Below are 15,654 nucleotides of genomic sequence, written 5' to 3' on the forward strand. Positions count from 1 at the left end.
GCTCTCAAATTTAAGTGCTTCTCAAATTTAAGTTGCACAGGAATCAGCTAAGATTATATTAAACTGCAGACTTGATTCAACAGGTTTAGGATGGGATCTTATTCTGCATTTCTATCTGACAAGCTCCATCATGATGCTGATGTTGGTGGTCTGAAGACAAGAGAAACAAAACTTATGGATCAATCTGTTTCCAACTTAGTCAAGACCAACCTATCCTGTAACCCCCACTCTTATATTTTCCTAGATATTAATGACAAATAATAGCTTAATGTGTCACTCTTCCCAGTAATATATTTACTTTAAACAGACTTTAACCCACAGTAGTGTGTTCCTTTACAACAAAATTTAACCAAAAATAATTAAAAGTAGATTCTTGGCTTTGGAGAGCTATTTTAGAGAGATATCTATTCGACATCTATCAAATCACGCCACAGATGACTTACTGGAACCTAAAGAAAAAGAAAACATTATTAATGAAAAGCCTATGCATAGGGAGACTCTTTGTATAAATGTTATGTATAAATATAATTTGCCTCTAATTTTTTCTTTTTATAAATTCTGAGTTTTGTGTGTTAGTGTTTATCTATTGCTTCATATTGCCCCCAAATTTAGTGGCTTAAAACAACATACATTTATTTAAGCTCATGATTTTCTTGGGTCAGGGCCTTGGACAGGACACAGTGGGAACTGCTCTACAAAGCCTGCAGCCTCAGGGCTCCCTGATTCTTCCACATGTCATGTGTACTGGGGCTGGAAGGTTTCAAGTGGCTTCTTCACTCACATGTCTGACACCTAAGCTAGAATGACTGTAATTGTTGCTGTTGGGGCCTCACTCTTTCTCTCCACTGGCTTAAGCTTAGGCTTCTTCAAGGCTTGGTGGTCTCTGGGTAATTGGACTTCTTACATTGTAGCTAGTTTTTACCAGATTGTTAAGCACTGCCAGAAACCAAGGCATAAGGTGCAACACTTGTTAGCAATTCAGCTTCACTTCTGCAATATTCTATTGGTTCTGTAATGTCAGATTCAAAGGGAGGAGAATAAGATTTTATCTCTCAGCTGGAGCCATTGAACCACATTTAATTTATCATATGTACTTATTAATTTGAGATGTTAACTTGACTGGATATAGGAATACCCAGACAGCTGGTAGAGCATTGTTCCTAGGTATGTCTGTGCCGGTGTTTCTGGATGAGATTGGCATTTGAATCAATAGGCTGAGTAAGGAAGATCTGCCCTCACCTAATGTGGGCGGTTACCATCCAACCCATTGAGGGTCTGGATAGAACAAAAAGGCAAAAGACAGGCAAATTTGCTTGTTCGCTCTCTTCTGGAGCTGGGACACCAATTTTCTCCTGCCCCTGGACTTGAGAAATCCAGGTTCTTCCACCTTCACCTCTAGGACTTGTGCCAGTGACACTACAGGTTCTCAGGCCTTCAGACTTGGACTGAGCCATTCCATCCACTTTTCTGGTTTTCTCACTTACAAATGGCATATTGTGGGTTTTCTCAGGCTCCATAATCAAGTCAGCCAATTCCCACGATAAATCCCCTCTTATAAATCTAAAACTGCAAAAACACTTTTATACCTGTACTACTTCAGAGAGTCCCCAGAACTTTAGTCAGGGCCAATTTACCCTACGATGGTCCGAATGTTTGTGCTCCCCCCCACCACAAAATTCATATGTTAAAATCCTCAAGATGATGGTATTAAGACGTGAGGTTTTTGAAAGGTAATTAGATCAGAAAGGTGGAACCTTCAGGAATGGAGTTAATGTCATTATAAAATATGCCTGAGGGAGCTTATTTGAACTTTCTACCTCATAAGGACACAGTGAGAAGTCAGCAGTCTGCAGCCTGGAGGACGGCTTTCACCAGAACCATGTTTGCACCCTGATCTTGACCTACCTAGCCCCCAGAACTGTGAGAAATAAATTTCTATTATTTATAAGCCCCCAAACTGTAACTTTTTCTTGTAGTAACCCAAACAGACTAAGGCATATCCACAGTGTAATATACACCACGCCTAGGGCCCACAATACTTGTAGGGCCCCACAGAAGTGTTTTTAACTTCTTTTAAAATCAGAAGGAAATAAATAAAGTTTTAGGTTTAAGAAAGTATTTTTGATATATAATATTAATATATTCATTTTTATATCAATGCAGTCATAAATATGTACATTTATATATATATTTATTTATTTATTATTACTATTTTGAATGTAGAAAGTGGTCCATGGAGACAAAAGTGCCCAGGGCCCACAAAAGTCATGACGTGGCCATGCCTCCAGAAACATGTTTTCAGTATACACTGAAAATGTGTGGAAAAACTGAGTTTTAGTCATCATATTCTTTCATTTTGAAAACTGAAGTCTTCCAATACCGAGGGAATGAATTTCAAAGTGAAGAATTTCATATATCCTTGAAAGGCAGTGGGATAGATTTACAGGACGAAGACTCCTGCTGACCACACAGCACATGTATCATGCAGGTTAATCTATGTTAAGAGTAACTTGCTTACACACAAGCCACTGCTTCTGCCCCCAGCTTCTGTGACCAATATTGACAGAGGCTGGCAGACCCGCTTTCATGAGTCTCTCTGTTGAGTGACAAAATCTCAGAACTTGGAGTGGCGTTTGAGCCTACCGAGCCCAACTCTCTGCCAATGCAAGAGCACCTTTGTCACCAGGCAGCTATCAATTTGAGCACATCCTGACATGCTGACCCTGCGCTTGAGAGCTTGAAAGCAGTTTCCTTTGTGTTACTGTCTTGTAAAAAAAAATGTAAGAAATACACAGGTTGCTGTTGATACGGTCAGAGGATCTCAGAGTGAGTGTACCACTCAACACCAGGAGTCAGTGATGGTGAATGAGCTACATATTGTGGGCAGAATCCACTAGGACCATTGACGTCTCATCCTCATCAGGGCTAAGTTCCAGACCCTTCTCCACCACCCTGTGGAGGGTGCTGTAGTGTTGCTGGCTCTGGTCGAAAGAATGCAGCTCTGAAGCAGCCTCCCAGGCGGCAAAAGTGGGCATGGGAATGACATCTGCCCTCTTGTTTTCAAAAAAGCATTTCAGGTTCCTCTCACTCAGCTTGTTGGCATATTCCAGAAATGTATTTTCCAATTGCTCCGTCTCCTTTTGTGCATATGTCTTCCAAAAACTCAGCTGAAGATAGCTAACTTTAGATCGGCAGCGAGCATAACAAATGGTGAGCAGGGAGAAGAAAGATGCTGAAACAATCAGGCACCATCCTAGAATCTTAGGAAAAAAGAAATATTGAGAACGTGTAAAAGCAAAGTGCCTTCTCAGGGAGCTGGGGTGGTATTATTGGGAAATGTATAGCTAAATTAATAACACAGTCATTGCCATACCTCATTTGAAATCATTCTTCTTAATTTTCAAGCATTTTCTTTAATAGCAAAAATGAAGATAAAGTTTACCTAATCTCTATTCTTTTACCTGACATTGCTGGTATGCAAAGAAATAACCAGAAGGCAGGCAACTGGAAAAGAACAAAAAGTATAGATTGTCCAAGAATTAGATACATCAAGCTCTCAAATAGTATTAACTGTTAAAAGGAAAGAACTCTGTGCATGAGAAAATGTGGTCATTTGAGCAAATGTCCAGTTCTTCAGTCAGGTGTTTTTAGGCATTGGTAAATGCAAATACATGGCCAGTAACCAATTTTTCTCATGTGATTTCGACTTTGTTTGCAGACAGCAGCAGACCCTCTCAAAAAGAAGTGTCATTACATACTGTCTATAGTAAAGGGAGACAGATATGGTACAGTAAGGAAGCTGAAGCTAGAAGAATTTAAAGCCTGAGAAAAGATTAGGGTCATTCATACTTTAAGAATTATTTGTTCTGAATTATTTGTTCAGAGAGGAGAAAAACTCCTCTCTGAATATGAATGGTTCAGCTATTTTTTTCTGAATTTTAACAGCAAAAGTTTAAATAGCTCAATTTATATTCTAATTTGTTTTGTTGTTCTGATTCTATTTTCATAATTAACTTTATGTTTGGACAACTAACAGATCTCTTTCAAAGTGTCTCTTGATATTTAGCTTAAATGTCCCTTAGTATTCCTTAGCAGATAGGCCCTATTTGGAAATAGAAACAATAATCTGCAAATGAACCCATTCAGACCATAACAAAACTGCAAATAAGCTTTAAATCACTGGTTCTCAACCTCTGGCTCAGACACAAAGTTATTATGAAGGGTTGCAGCCTCTGCAAAAATGCCAAGTCTGGATTGGCAGTACTTGGGTTTAAACTGCAACTTTTCCTTTACTATGGGTATCCTCTGGGCCTCAGTTTCTTTCTTTCTTTCTTTTTTTTTTTTTTTAGACAGAGTCTCACTTTGTTGCCCAGGTTAGAATGAGTGCCATGGCGTCAGCCTAGCTCACAGCAACCTCAAACTCCTGGGCTCAAGCAATCCTGCTGCCTCAGCCTCCCGAGTAGCTGGGACTACAGGCATGCGCCACCATGCCAGGCTAATTTTTTTCTATATTTATTAGTTGGCCAATTAATTTCTTTCTATTTATAGTAGAGACAGGGTCTCACTCTTGCTCAGGCTGGTTTCGAACTCCTGACCTCAAGCAGTCCGCCTGCCTCAGCCTCCCAGAGTGCTAGGATTACAAGGCGTGAGCCACCGCACCCGGACTCCTCAGTTTCTTCAGTTATAAAATGGGGTTTACACACCTAGGGAGGTAATTTTAGAGATATAATGAAATGATCCTGGACACACATATGCATGCAGTGAGTTTTAGCTATTATGGCAAGCTGCTATTTTTCAAGTATATACACAATATTTTATGTGAAAGCATTACTGAACTCATAATATCTTTCTGTACTTATTAATGAATGAGGCACAAATACCATCACGTGGAAACCCTCCTATTTCCCTGTAATCACTTGTGGTTGGCTACCCCAGATCTTCCTCTTTTCTTCATTGTTTACCTTCCTCCTTCCCCACACCTGGGCCTCCTGGAAATCATCTCCCCTCAGTACCTGAGCCAATTCCAGCTGAGTTATAAACTATTTGATCAGCTTCAGACCCCCTTTCTCGTTTCTCATGACCTTAGCATTCACTTGCCCTCACCTGAGAGCCGAGCAGCAAGTGCTCTTGTTCCCCCCACAAATTCGCAGCACACAGAGTTGAACTAGAACATGATGAGTATTCCTTCCCCAACCCTCAATTAATAGTGTCCTGTTTTGCATGAGTCTTCCCCCCAAATCCTGAAAGTTTTCCTCACCAACTTGAAACACCTACAATGTATCAGAAGCTTTATGCCCATTTATTTTTATTATCTCTGAACATTCCAACAACTCTCCAAGGTAGATGTTTTTACCCACAACTATGAGAAAACTGAACTCAGAGAGGTCAAACCACTATCTCTCAGTCACATGGCTGATGAGTCATCAGGATTCAAACCCATGGCCAGCCAATTCAAAGGCTGAGCTCTTTCCACTACTCCAATTACCTTTTTAAGAACGGAGAGTCATCCGGCTGGATTTCTTGTTTCCCTGCCCCACCTATGGATGAATGTACCTTTTCCACCCTCACCCACATGCCCAACTATTGGTCTGGACTATAGGTTGCCTCCTGCCTGCCTGAACCTCTGCGGTCAGCACCTGCTAGTGATGCAATGCCAGCTCCTCTTGTCCACATCCCTCATGCATCCTCCCATGGGAATCAGCCCCAGGTCCTTCTCATTCTGATGAGAAGTCAACAGGGCAGGATGCCCAGTCTAAGCTATGACAGGATGTGCATAATTTCCTTGTGCCTGTGTTTAGAGAAGCTTGCACAGTGATAAGTGTCTGGACCTGGCACTAACTGAATGGAACCTGGTGCCTTAGGACATAGACCATAAGTCATTCACTCTGCCATAACATTCGTAATTTATATCTTCCTTTAACAAAAGACGCAAGACATTTGGGAGCCTGTTATGTTTTATCTGAGATATGCTTTACATATCAAATGAAAGACTTTGTTTGGGGGCTTATCAGTTTATGAACAGTGTAACTTTACTGCTAACTAGCTTTGGGATGCATGATTTTAAAAACAGACTTTGCCTTGATGCACTGTTATAAATCCTTGTTGAAAAAAGTAAAATTATACTATTTCAGTGCATTTATTCTGAAACAAATAGCATTCCTGACAAACTGTGGATCTGTTTATTTACTCTTACTGCTTGTTTTGATTTTGGGAAGGCAATTCCTACTACTCATAAGCAGGAAGTCAGTCTTTCCCTAAGGCTGTGCATCTGGCTTTGTGTTCGTGTACCTGGAGAGATGACAAGCTACTTCCCTGCATCAATGAAGTAAAGCTATGATTTTCTTCTGTTAAATAAAACAAAGCCCCAAATCTTGAGCTTCTGAGGTAATGTAAGAACTTTCTTAGCTTCCCAGTACAAAGAGTATAAGACATAATCTCCCTAGAGAATACAGTCACTTTTCACTGAAGGCTATTTAAAGACTGCTGATTCCTACTTTATATGGGAAATTCTTCTCAGTCTTGACAGTAATTATACACAGAGATAGCAGTTGCCACAAATCATTCAAAGGAATCTCTACACTAATTACATTACATACAACTTTAAAAAGTATTAACTCATTTGGTTCAGCTATAATTTAATAGATGAACAACGTATGTTTATGTTTCTCTCAGAAACCAGTTTGAAAATAAATAATTGAGAGAAGGCAGTAATTTCTAATTACCGCTTTGCCATTAACACTCATTGTATGATTTAGTGTTATGCATTATTTATTTATAAAGTCAACCCAAAGAGATTGTTTTAAAGTACTTAAATATTTACATATGCATAATCCAGAGGATATGTTCTTTTTGGAAATGGAAAAGACATAAAGCAATCAGCAATTTTCTGAGCCATCCAGCCTCCAAAAAGCTTTTCCTCGGATAGTCGTAATGCTGCATCATGTTCCAATTTCCATTTAGTTTGCAAATATTCTGGCAGTACTCAGACTCAGCCCTGGCTGAGAGGAGGGCAAAGAGAATACTTCAGGCTCACACTGGGAGAAAAAGGTGAGTTTGTCCTTTCTTACCTGAGACTGTGCCTGAAGGGACAGTTTCAATTCTTCATTGTCCGTGGATAGCATTTTGCCACAAGGTACTTTGTGAAGCTCTTCCCAGCACACTTTAGGCTTGCCTTTACAAATCATTCCCAGGATTCTTGGACTTTTCGTCCCGCTCATGGCACATTCATAAAAAGTTCCATTGAGCAGAGCCACAGCCAGCCACATCACGGGAGCCACCAATGAGCTCAGAGTGATCTGACCAAGGACGTAGAAGAAGCGGCAGCAGTGGCCTCTGGGGAAGATTTTCCTGGGATTCACACAGCAGCCTGTGAAGAGTCTCCATGACTTGTTGCTCAGAAAGAATCCCAGGATTAGTAACACCCAGGCAGGAGCGAAGAGGAACACCATCCCATAGACCATATTCTCAGAGCTGCAGGGGCACTTAAAGGCTATGACTGAAAAGAGACGCTCACTTCCCACGGTCAGCAGAGCCATGAAACTGTAGCCAATAGCAGTTTTCTGGTTAAGGAAGAATTTTAAAATGCCCTGAAAAGCATCCATGTTGTAGATGCTCAAAGAGGGACACTGCTTTGTCCTTGTTTTCGATGGAGCAGCTGTGGCAGTGGCTGAGGGTGGAGCTCTTTATTAGAAACAGCAGTCCTCCTTCAGAGACTGAATTCAGCCAGATAAGGAAACAATGTCATTCCCTAGGAATGAATATTTCCCAACAGTGCACAGATAATGCCTCCTACTGGTGAATATTGGGCCACAATACTGCAGCCTAAATGCTGAGAATTGAGAAAATTCAAAGTGCGCAGACTTCATTTTTACATTCTTTCCATGTGGCTTGGATTGAAAATCAGAAAGAAATTCTCACCTGTACAAATAAGGGCTGAGGAATTTCCCAGCATGAGGAATCAGCATTAGCAGAAAGGGGTTTCAGAAAATTGATTGGGAGCCAAATCAAATCTCCAAACCTAGAATTTCATGATTTTTTCTCTCTTGCCATGTAACTTAAGATTCAGAAGGCAGGGATTCATTTTATATCTTCTAAAATTGGCTAGAGTCAGAGACTTGAACCAAATTTTAGGATTTGGGAAATCTGAATTTTATATGGAAAAGTTTAGGGAGGGTTTGTTTTGAAGGATTCTCTTCATTTCTTTCCTAGGCTATTATAGCAAACTTTTCATTAGTCTCTCCCATTTGACCTCATGCATTAGCCTGTTCATACCTTTGGGGCTCCCCACCGTACACAAGTTGTTAGATATAGACCTACCCTGAACCCAATCATTGTATTTCTTTTTTGTTTTTGTTGAGACAAAGTCTCACTCTTTTGCCTGGGCTAGAATGCTGTGGTGTCAGCCTAGCTCACAGCAACCTCAAACACCTGTGTTCAAGAGATCCTCCTGCCTCAGCCTCCTTGGTAGCAGGGACTACAGGCATGCACCACCATGGCCAGCTAATTTTTTCTATTTCTAGTTGTTTGGCTACTTTATGTCTATTTTTAGTAGAGACAAGGTCTTGCTCTTGCTCAGGCTGGTCTCGAACTCCTGAGCTCAAGCAATCCTCCTACCTCTGCTCCCAGAGTGCTAAGATTACAGGTGTGAGCCACCACGCCCAGCCTGGATCATTGTATTTCAAGTCTGTGACAGGTGCCCACTACATAGAATCTCTTTGCCCCACCTCCCCCTAGACCTTGTCCACCTGGCAAACACTCCCTCAATATTCATGCATTCTGAGTCTAAAAATGGTATAAAACACAGAATGGAGGCACACTCAATAATTTGTTTTGCAAATGACTATTGAGCTCCCAGTATGTGCCAGGCACTGCACTAGACAGGCAGTGCTCAGTAAGGACCAGTTAGTTGAATGAATGAATGAGGAACCTCTTAGACATTCTAATTCTAAATAATTTAAGAAAATTATTTTCATTTATCTACACCACCTACACTGCTCTTGATTTTAAAAATTAAATTAATTAAGGCATTTAAAAGCGACAAGGTATCAAACTGACAAATTTCATGAATAAACTTCAAGGTCCAGGCCTGTGTGTTTTATAAAAAGAAATTGCCCTGGACAGGAAGCCAAGGAACTAAGTTACAGAATGGCGTTATCATTTTACTTCTCTCAACATCAATTTACTCATTTGCAAAACTAGGTATTTAAAAGAAAGAGTGTCCAAGATTTCTTCCATTCCAACATTGTAAAATTCTTTAAAACAGTGGACAGTCCTTGTAAAACAGTGGACTTTTTTGAGAAGTTACTTTATTATTCTATTATTCACTACCCCTTGCTCCTTCTCAGAGACTTGTCATCTGTAGTAGAGTAGTCCCCAGTTATCCACAAGGTAAAATTGAAAACAAGACCCCCAGTGGATACGTGAAACCGCGGGTAGTACCAAACCCTATAAATAACCTGTGTTTTTTGATTAGGTAAAGGAGGAGCTACGAACTGACTCATGGGCAGGTAGCATGGATACAATGGACAAGGGGATGATTCATGTTCTGGGTAGGACAAAGCAGGACAGCGAGAGATTTCATCACAATATTCAGAAGCACAATTTAAAACTTATAAATTGTTAATTTATGCAATTTTCCACTTAATATTTTCAGACTGCAGGTATGTTTGACAATATGTTTGAGTGCAGGTAACTGAAACCTTGGATAAAGGGAGATTACTATAATGTGATTCCCTCAATTTCCCCAAACACACTCTTGGGTCTAATCTGTTCATCTGCTCTGACCATCACCTTATCATTGTGGCAAATGAGTCCTGATCCCTTCTAATTCAGGATTTAATCCTTTGCTAGGATCAGTGTGACAAATATCATACTGACATATTGATGGTTAATAACATTTTTTTTTTTTTTTTTTTTTGAGACAGAGTCTCGCTTTGTTGTCCAGGCTAGAGTGAGTGCCGTGGCGTCAGCCTAGCTCACAGCAACCTCAAACTCCTGGGCTTGAGTGATCCTTCTGCCTCAGCCTCCCGAGTAGCTGGGACTACAGGCATGCGCCACCATGCCCGGCTAATTTTTTCTATATATATCAGTTGGCCAATTAATTTCTTTCTATTTATAGTAGAGACGGGGTCTCGCTCTTGCTCAGGCTGGTTTTGAACTCCTGACCTTGAGCAATCCGCCCGCCTCGGCCTCCCAAGAGCTAGGATTACAGGCGTGAGCCACAGCGCCCGGCCGGTTAATAACATTTTAATGTCTTACCCTCCTGAAGAATATGTATCTTAAAAAATTTTTTTTGAAAATAGTGCCTTAATGCTGTTTTTTATAAACCATATTTTTCCCACAGAAAACTAGTTTCTTATGATGTTCCATAAAAATAAAAGGACTCAAGACTTTCACTTGTCATTGGGGTAATAAATTGCAAAGCTAAGTGTGAACCCAGGCTCCCTGACTACAGACTCTGTGTGCTTAACCACTGCATGCAATGCCTGTTAACAGGGTATTTGGTTTCTCTACTAATAGATATCTTTTCTAGTTCTAGTTCTATCAAATTTTGTTCTCCTTTTTTTCCAGGTTGCCTTCAAGATGTACTTGGGAATTACACCCAGTGTGATTTGTAATAATTCAAGCAGAAATGAATTTTCCCTAATTCTAGACAAGAATCCTCTGGTGGAGTTTGTGGAAGAGCTCCCTGCTGGGCGATCTTCTCTGTGCTACTGCAACTTGCTCTGTGGGATTATCAGAGGTGCCCTGGAAATGGTAACGTGCATCATTCATTTTGCTGAGTATATTAGTTATCTGGTGCTGTGTAACAAATTACCCCAAAATATAGTAGCTTCAAACAACAGACATGTATTATTTCACACATTTTCTGAGGACCAGAAATCTGTGAGCAGCTTAGCTGGGTGGTTGTGGCTCAGAGTCTTTCTTTACTTCAGAGCAGTCTTTGACTACTTAATATATGTGAAGTCACGCTCTTGGCCGGGGCTTAGCATCTGAGAACTTGACTGAGGCTTAAGAACCTACTTCCAAGCTCACTCACACAGCCTCAGTGCCTTGCTGGCAGTCGGCTAGAGGCTTCATGAAGGTCCTGGCCGCATAGACACCTTTGTAGCTGTAATCATGGCAAGGCAGCTTGTGCTGCTGACACTGGTACAATGTTCATGGGGACTGCCTGAGGGCATGAATAACAGGAGGTGGGGGTTGTTGCAGGCCATTTTGGAGGCTGGCTTCTACACCTGAATTATCCATTGGCTTAATTAAAACAATTATTAGGCCGGACGCGGTGGCTCACGCTTGTAATCCTAGCACTCTGGGAGGCCGAGGCGGGCGGATTGCTCAAGGTCAGGAGTTCAAAACCAGCCTGAGCGAGACCCCGTCTCTACTATAAAAAATAGAAAGAAATTAATTGGCCAACTAATATATATATATAAATTAGCCGGGCATGGTGGCTCGTGCCTGTAGTCCCAGCAACTCGGGAGGCTGAGGCAGTAGGATTGCTTAAGCCCAGGAGTTTGAGGTTGCTGTGAGCTAGGCTGACGCCATGGCACTCACTCTAACCTAGGCAAGAAAGCGAGACTCTGTCTCAAAAAAAAAAATAAAAAAAAAAAACAAACAAAAAAAACAATTATTAGTATCTGCTCAGTGTCAGGCACTGAGCATGCAAAGATGAACAAGACATAGTCGCTGCTCTTAAAGAATCTTATGTCAAATAGAAAAATAAGATATGTAAAGAAGTATAACTGAGGTGATATAACTGAGAAGTATAACTGAGAAGTATAAATGGGAGGACCTGAGGTAGGAAAGTCTTCCAAGAGAAACTCTGAACTGGCTGTCGAAGGAGAAATAAGAGGTAGGTAAAGGCCTTCAGTAAGGGGAGCAGGGGAAAATATTAATAATATTCCAGGTAGGAGGATCAGCATGTCCAAAGACACAAAAAGAATGTTTCATTCAAGGAACAAGGAACTTGAATTAGTTCAGTATGACTGATATGTACATTGTCACAAGAAAGGAGATTTAATAGTCTTTACAGAAGCCTGATGAAAGAAGGGATTCATATGACAAGCTTGGGAATTCAGATTTTATATTAAAGGCAACAGAAAGTCAATATAGGTTTATAAAGAGAGGAACAATATTTTGAAACTTGTGTTTTAGGAATTTCATTTCTCTATCAGCCAAGTGAAAGTATACAAGAGGGAACAGGAGTGAAGGAAGAGAGGAGAGCAGTCAGGAAGCTGACGGTGGTAACCTCACGTAAAACCAGGAGGGAACCGTGCTCCCTGACAGTCAGAGTGGAGAGGAGAAGACTGATTTGAACGACATACAGAAGGCAGAACAGATAAGACAAAGTTATGAATTGACTGCAAGGGACAAGATTGGGGAAAAGATTCAGACATGACTTTTAGGTTTCTGAGCACCTTGTAGTGATGGTTGTGCTATTAACCAAGACAGCAAAGCCAAGAAGAGTACATTTGGGCTTGGGAAAAACAAAATGAAGAGCTTGATGTTGAACCTGCTGGGGTTGAGCTGTCTAACACACACACAAGTGAGGATGTCCAGCAAGCAGTTGTTTGTACCTGTCTGGGGCTCACAGAGAGATGTAGAAGAAGAGGCATTGGCACTGGTGAAGAATGCTGAGGGACACTCCATAGAGCACGAAGAAAAGGGAGTCACCGATACAGCCCTAGGAAGCAACAAAATATAATGAGTAGTTAAACAGAGAACACAAAGGTTGCAAAAAATAATAAGAAGGAATAATCAGAGGTAGGAAAAATAACAGGAAAGGAGTCCTAGAAACAAAGGAGGAGAGTATTTCAAGAAGGAGTGATTAACAGTATCAAGTACAGCACAATCTAATTAAAACAAGACCTGGAAAATATTCAGAACATTTAAGGACCAAAAGATGAAGGAGGGCCGTGGTAAAAGCTGTTTCAAGAAAGTGGAGGGAGAAGACAACAATTTGTCATTTTAGGAAGAGGTAACAGTCAACAAAATCTCATTTTTACAGAAGCTTAGCTATTAAGAATGTTGGGACCAGATACTAACCAAGGTCTAGACAAGTATTGACCTACCCAGTAATAAAGCATGCATGTATTTTTTAATTATTTGTGATAACAAGGAGAAGGATAGAGTAACAGGTAATCCAAAAGTGTAAGACAATAATGTATTATCACACAGATCCTCTATGCTTCTATGTTAGCATATTTTTAGGCTTATCCTATGGTCAGTGGCCATAAGATCAAAAAAGGGGAAGGGAAGAGTTCTGGGAGTTCAGGGGCAAAGGGAGAAATCACAAAACTGAGTCAAAAATTGGGTAATGAACTCTCCAGCTTTCATGGATAACGGTTGATTATACATGCTGAATGACAGGTATCAGACCTCGTGTGGCCCCGGATATTCAAATAGCTTCAACACAGTCTCCTTGTTATTTTAATCAATTTTCTGTTAAATTTGAACAAAGATTTAAAAAAATCTTATGGAAAAAGAAGTTGAGAGTAAATTTAGCTTCCATATTTCAAAATGTAATTTGCATCCTCCTATTGGGTAATGGGCATCTCAAGCCATGGTTTTTGCACCCTGTGTGAGCCAGATAATTTGGCATACTAATGGTTTAACAAATCCAGGTTGGTTCACTAAGGAATTCTTGTTGAAAGATGGGATGAGTCAGATAAAAACCAATTAATCCATTTTGCCTGCTAGACACAGGCATTTTTCACATATTATTTGCTTTTATGAGGTACTTTAACTTTTGTCTTATTTACCTCAATGACTTAAAATAACTCTGAACGAATACTGTATCGAGGAGGAATCAGCAATACCATGCTGCTTATGTGAACACATTTTAATGAATAGAGAAGTAAGCCGTTAGTGTCTGGGAAATGGGGAATGCTTTACAGAGGAAAAGGAGGTCTGAGTATGAAATATTCATGTCTGTAATTTCAACCTTTAACTTTATATCTATAATTTATTTAGTCTATTTTTTTCTTTTCAAAGCTCTCAAAGCCATAAGTGACTGCTAAATGTTGTTAAAAGAAGTGATTATGTTATTTAGCTAATGAAAGAATGATTTATGGCATTGAGAGGAATCGTTACAGAATCCATTTATCCTTGGAAGTTCTGCTGGGCCAAGCACACTGGGTCAAGGCCATCTTTGAGTTGGGAATCTGTGCTCTTCTTGAGATGGATCCATCGTTCGTCCCTGCACTCTGAGCTAAACTTGGCACGGGCCTACGTGTCTGGGTGTCCCAGTCATCCTACTTGGGCCAGACCTCGCCTGCCCTTCTCTTTGCAGATTCACGCCACAGAGCTGACACACAGCCAGACCATCTCTGGAGGACACACAGCAAAGGGTCCTTTATCCACAGAACAAGCTCTTTTTTGTCATTTCATAAGGGAAGTAAAGAAAGCCAAAAAAAGATATTGAGAAAAATGTAGAGGTTTTTTTTTTTTTAATTGAATGACGCAGGCCTTTTTTTTTTTCTTTCCTAGGTTCATTTGGCTGCTGATGTTACATTCTTGCAAGACAGACTCAAAGGCGACAGTGTGACAGAAATAGGAATAACATTTCTAAAAAAGCTAGATGAGAAAAAATATAGACGGAAAAAATGAAGAACACCATGCAAAATGCCATGGGGTGGCAAGTTGAGGAGTTAGTATTAGTTAAACATGTATAGCCATAGAAATTTTGAATTGCTTAATAGCATGCGCTGTGAAAGGCTTATAAATCAGCCAGATATTTGAAATGCAGGGCATGAGGATTTAAAGATTTTTTTCTTTTGCTTATAAATCTCACATTTTCAATCTCGTATCCACAAGATTTCTTATACAAATAACTCCTTATAAGATAGCATGCATGAATTCCACACATTACAGAATCCATCCTCAGAGAGTCTATTCATTTCATTTACCTATGGTAATGAAGAAAAGGCACTACCAATAAAAACAGTTGATATATTTATCTCTTTTTAATGGCAAAATATCTGAAATAATCATAGCAGAGTTTACTGTATATAGACAATTTCTATATACTGTATATTGCATTCCTTATATTTGATAGAAACAGTTCCATTTGTAACACTTTTTCATATTTCTGAGAAATTATGTATGTGGTTTTTCTTATTTATTAGCTTGGATTATAGCTTTAGCCTGCTGAAGCTACTCTTGATTTTAATCACCAAGGCAAGCTATTTATTTGGTGCTAAGTCTAAAACATTAAACATTAGCATTTTAAAAATAGCAGTTAATTTTAATTCATTTTAATTTATTTAGTTTTTAGATGGCTGGTATTGACCAAATTCCTTTCTTTTCTCATGGGTGATAGGCCAGGAAACCTCTAAAATGAGAGGTAAATAATGATCTTTGAGAATACTTTGTTACCCCCAAGCTTATTCGCTTAGAATTTTTACTATCATTTTTACCCCCTAAAAATCTCCAAAGAATAGTTTATCTGTGACCAGAGCATATTTAAAATCCAAAAGGTACTGGATTAAATAAACACTAACCTTCACCAGATTATCATCACACAAGGGGAGCCTATAAGGAAGCCCAGAATCTACTGGGTTTTGCAAAGAACTCAATCTACAAGTAAAAGTTGCAATTATGACACCATCAGTGAAAACCAAAGGATGTGATATGGCAGTGATAGACATTAACCAGGAT

At 39.8% G+C, this 15,654-nt stretch overlaps 2 protein-coding genes across 2 annotated transcripts in view; one reads left to right on the forward strand and one right to left on the reverse strand.

The window, feature by feature from the left end:
- The window catches only part of TRAPPC3L (trafficking protein particle complex subunit 3L), a 39,114-nt gene extending 24,479 nt beyond the window's left edge, over nt 1-14,635 (forward strand). The window contains exons 4-5 of the mRNA XM_012753271.2: nt 10,570-10,755; nt 14,485-14,635. Coding sequence (XP_012608725.1) covers nt 10,570-10,755; nt 14,485-14,604 — 306 coding nt within the window. The 3' untranslated portion in view covers nt 14,605-14,635. The remainder of the gene's footprint in view (nt 1-10,569; nt 10,756-14,484) is intronic.
- CALHM5 (calcium homeostasis modulator family member 5) lies at nt 2,109-7,694 on the reverse strand. Its single transcript, XM_012753270.3, has 2 exons — nt 7,068-7,694; nt 2,109-3,260 (listed from the first exon to the last, which is right to left on the reverse strand). The coding sequence occupies exons 1-2, from the start codon at nt 7,599-7,601 to the stop codon at nt 2,871-2,873; spliced, it is 924 nt and encodes a 307-aa protein (XP_012608724.1). The 5' UTR covers nt 7,602-7,694; the 3' UTR covers nt 2,109-2,870.
- Nucleotides 14,636-15,654: the final 1,019 nt, after the last annotated feature.

The sequence above is a fragment of the Microcebus murinus genome, chromosome 5 (genome assembly GCF_040939455.1).
Source record: "Microcebus murinus isolate Inina chromosome 5, M.murinus_Inina_mat1.0, whole genome shotgun sequence".
Classification (NCBI taxonomy): Eukaryota; Metazoa; Chordata; class Mammalia; order Primates; family Cheirogaleidae; genus Microcebus; species Microcebus murinus.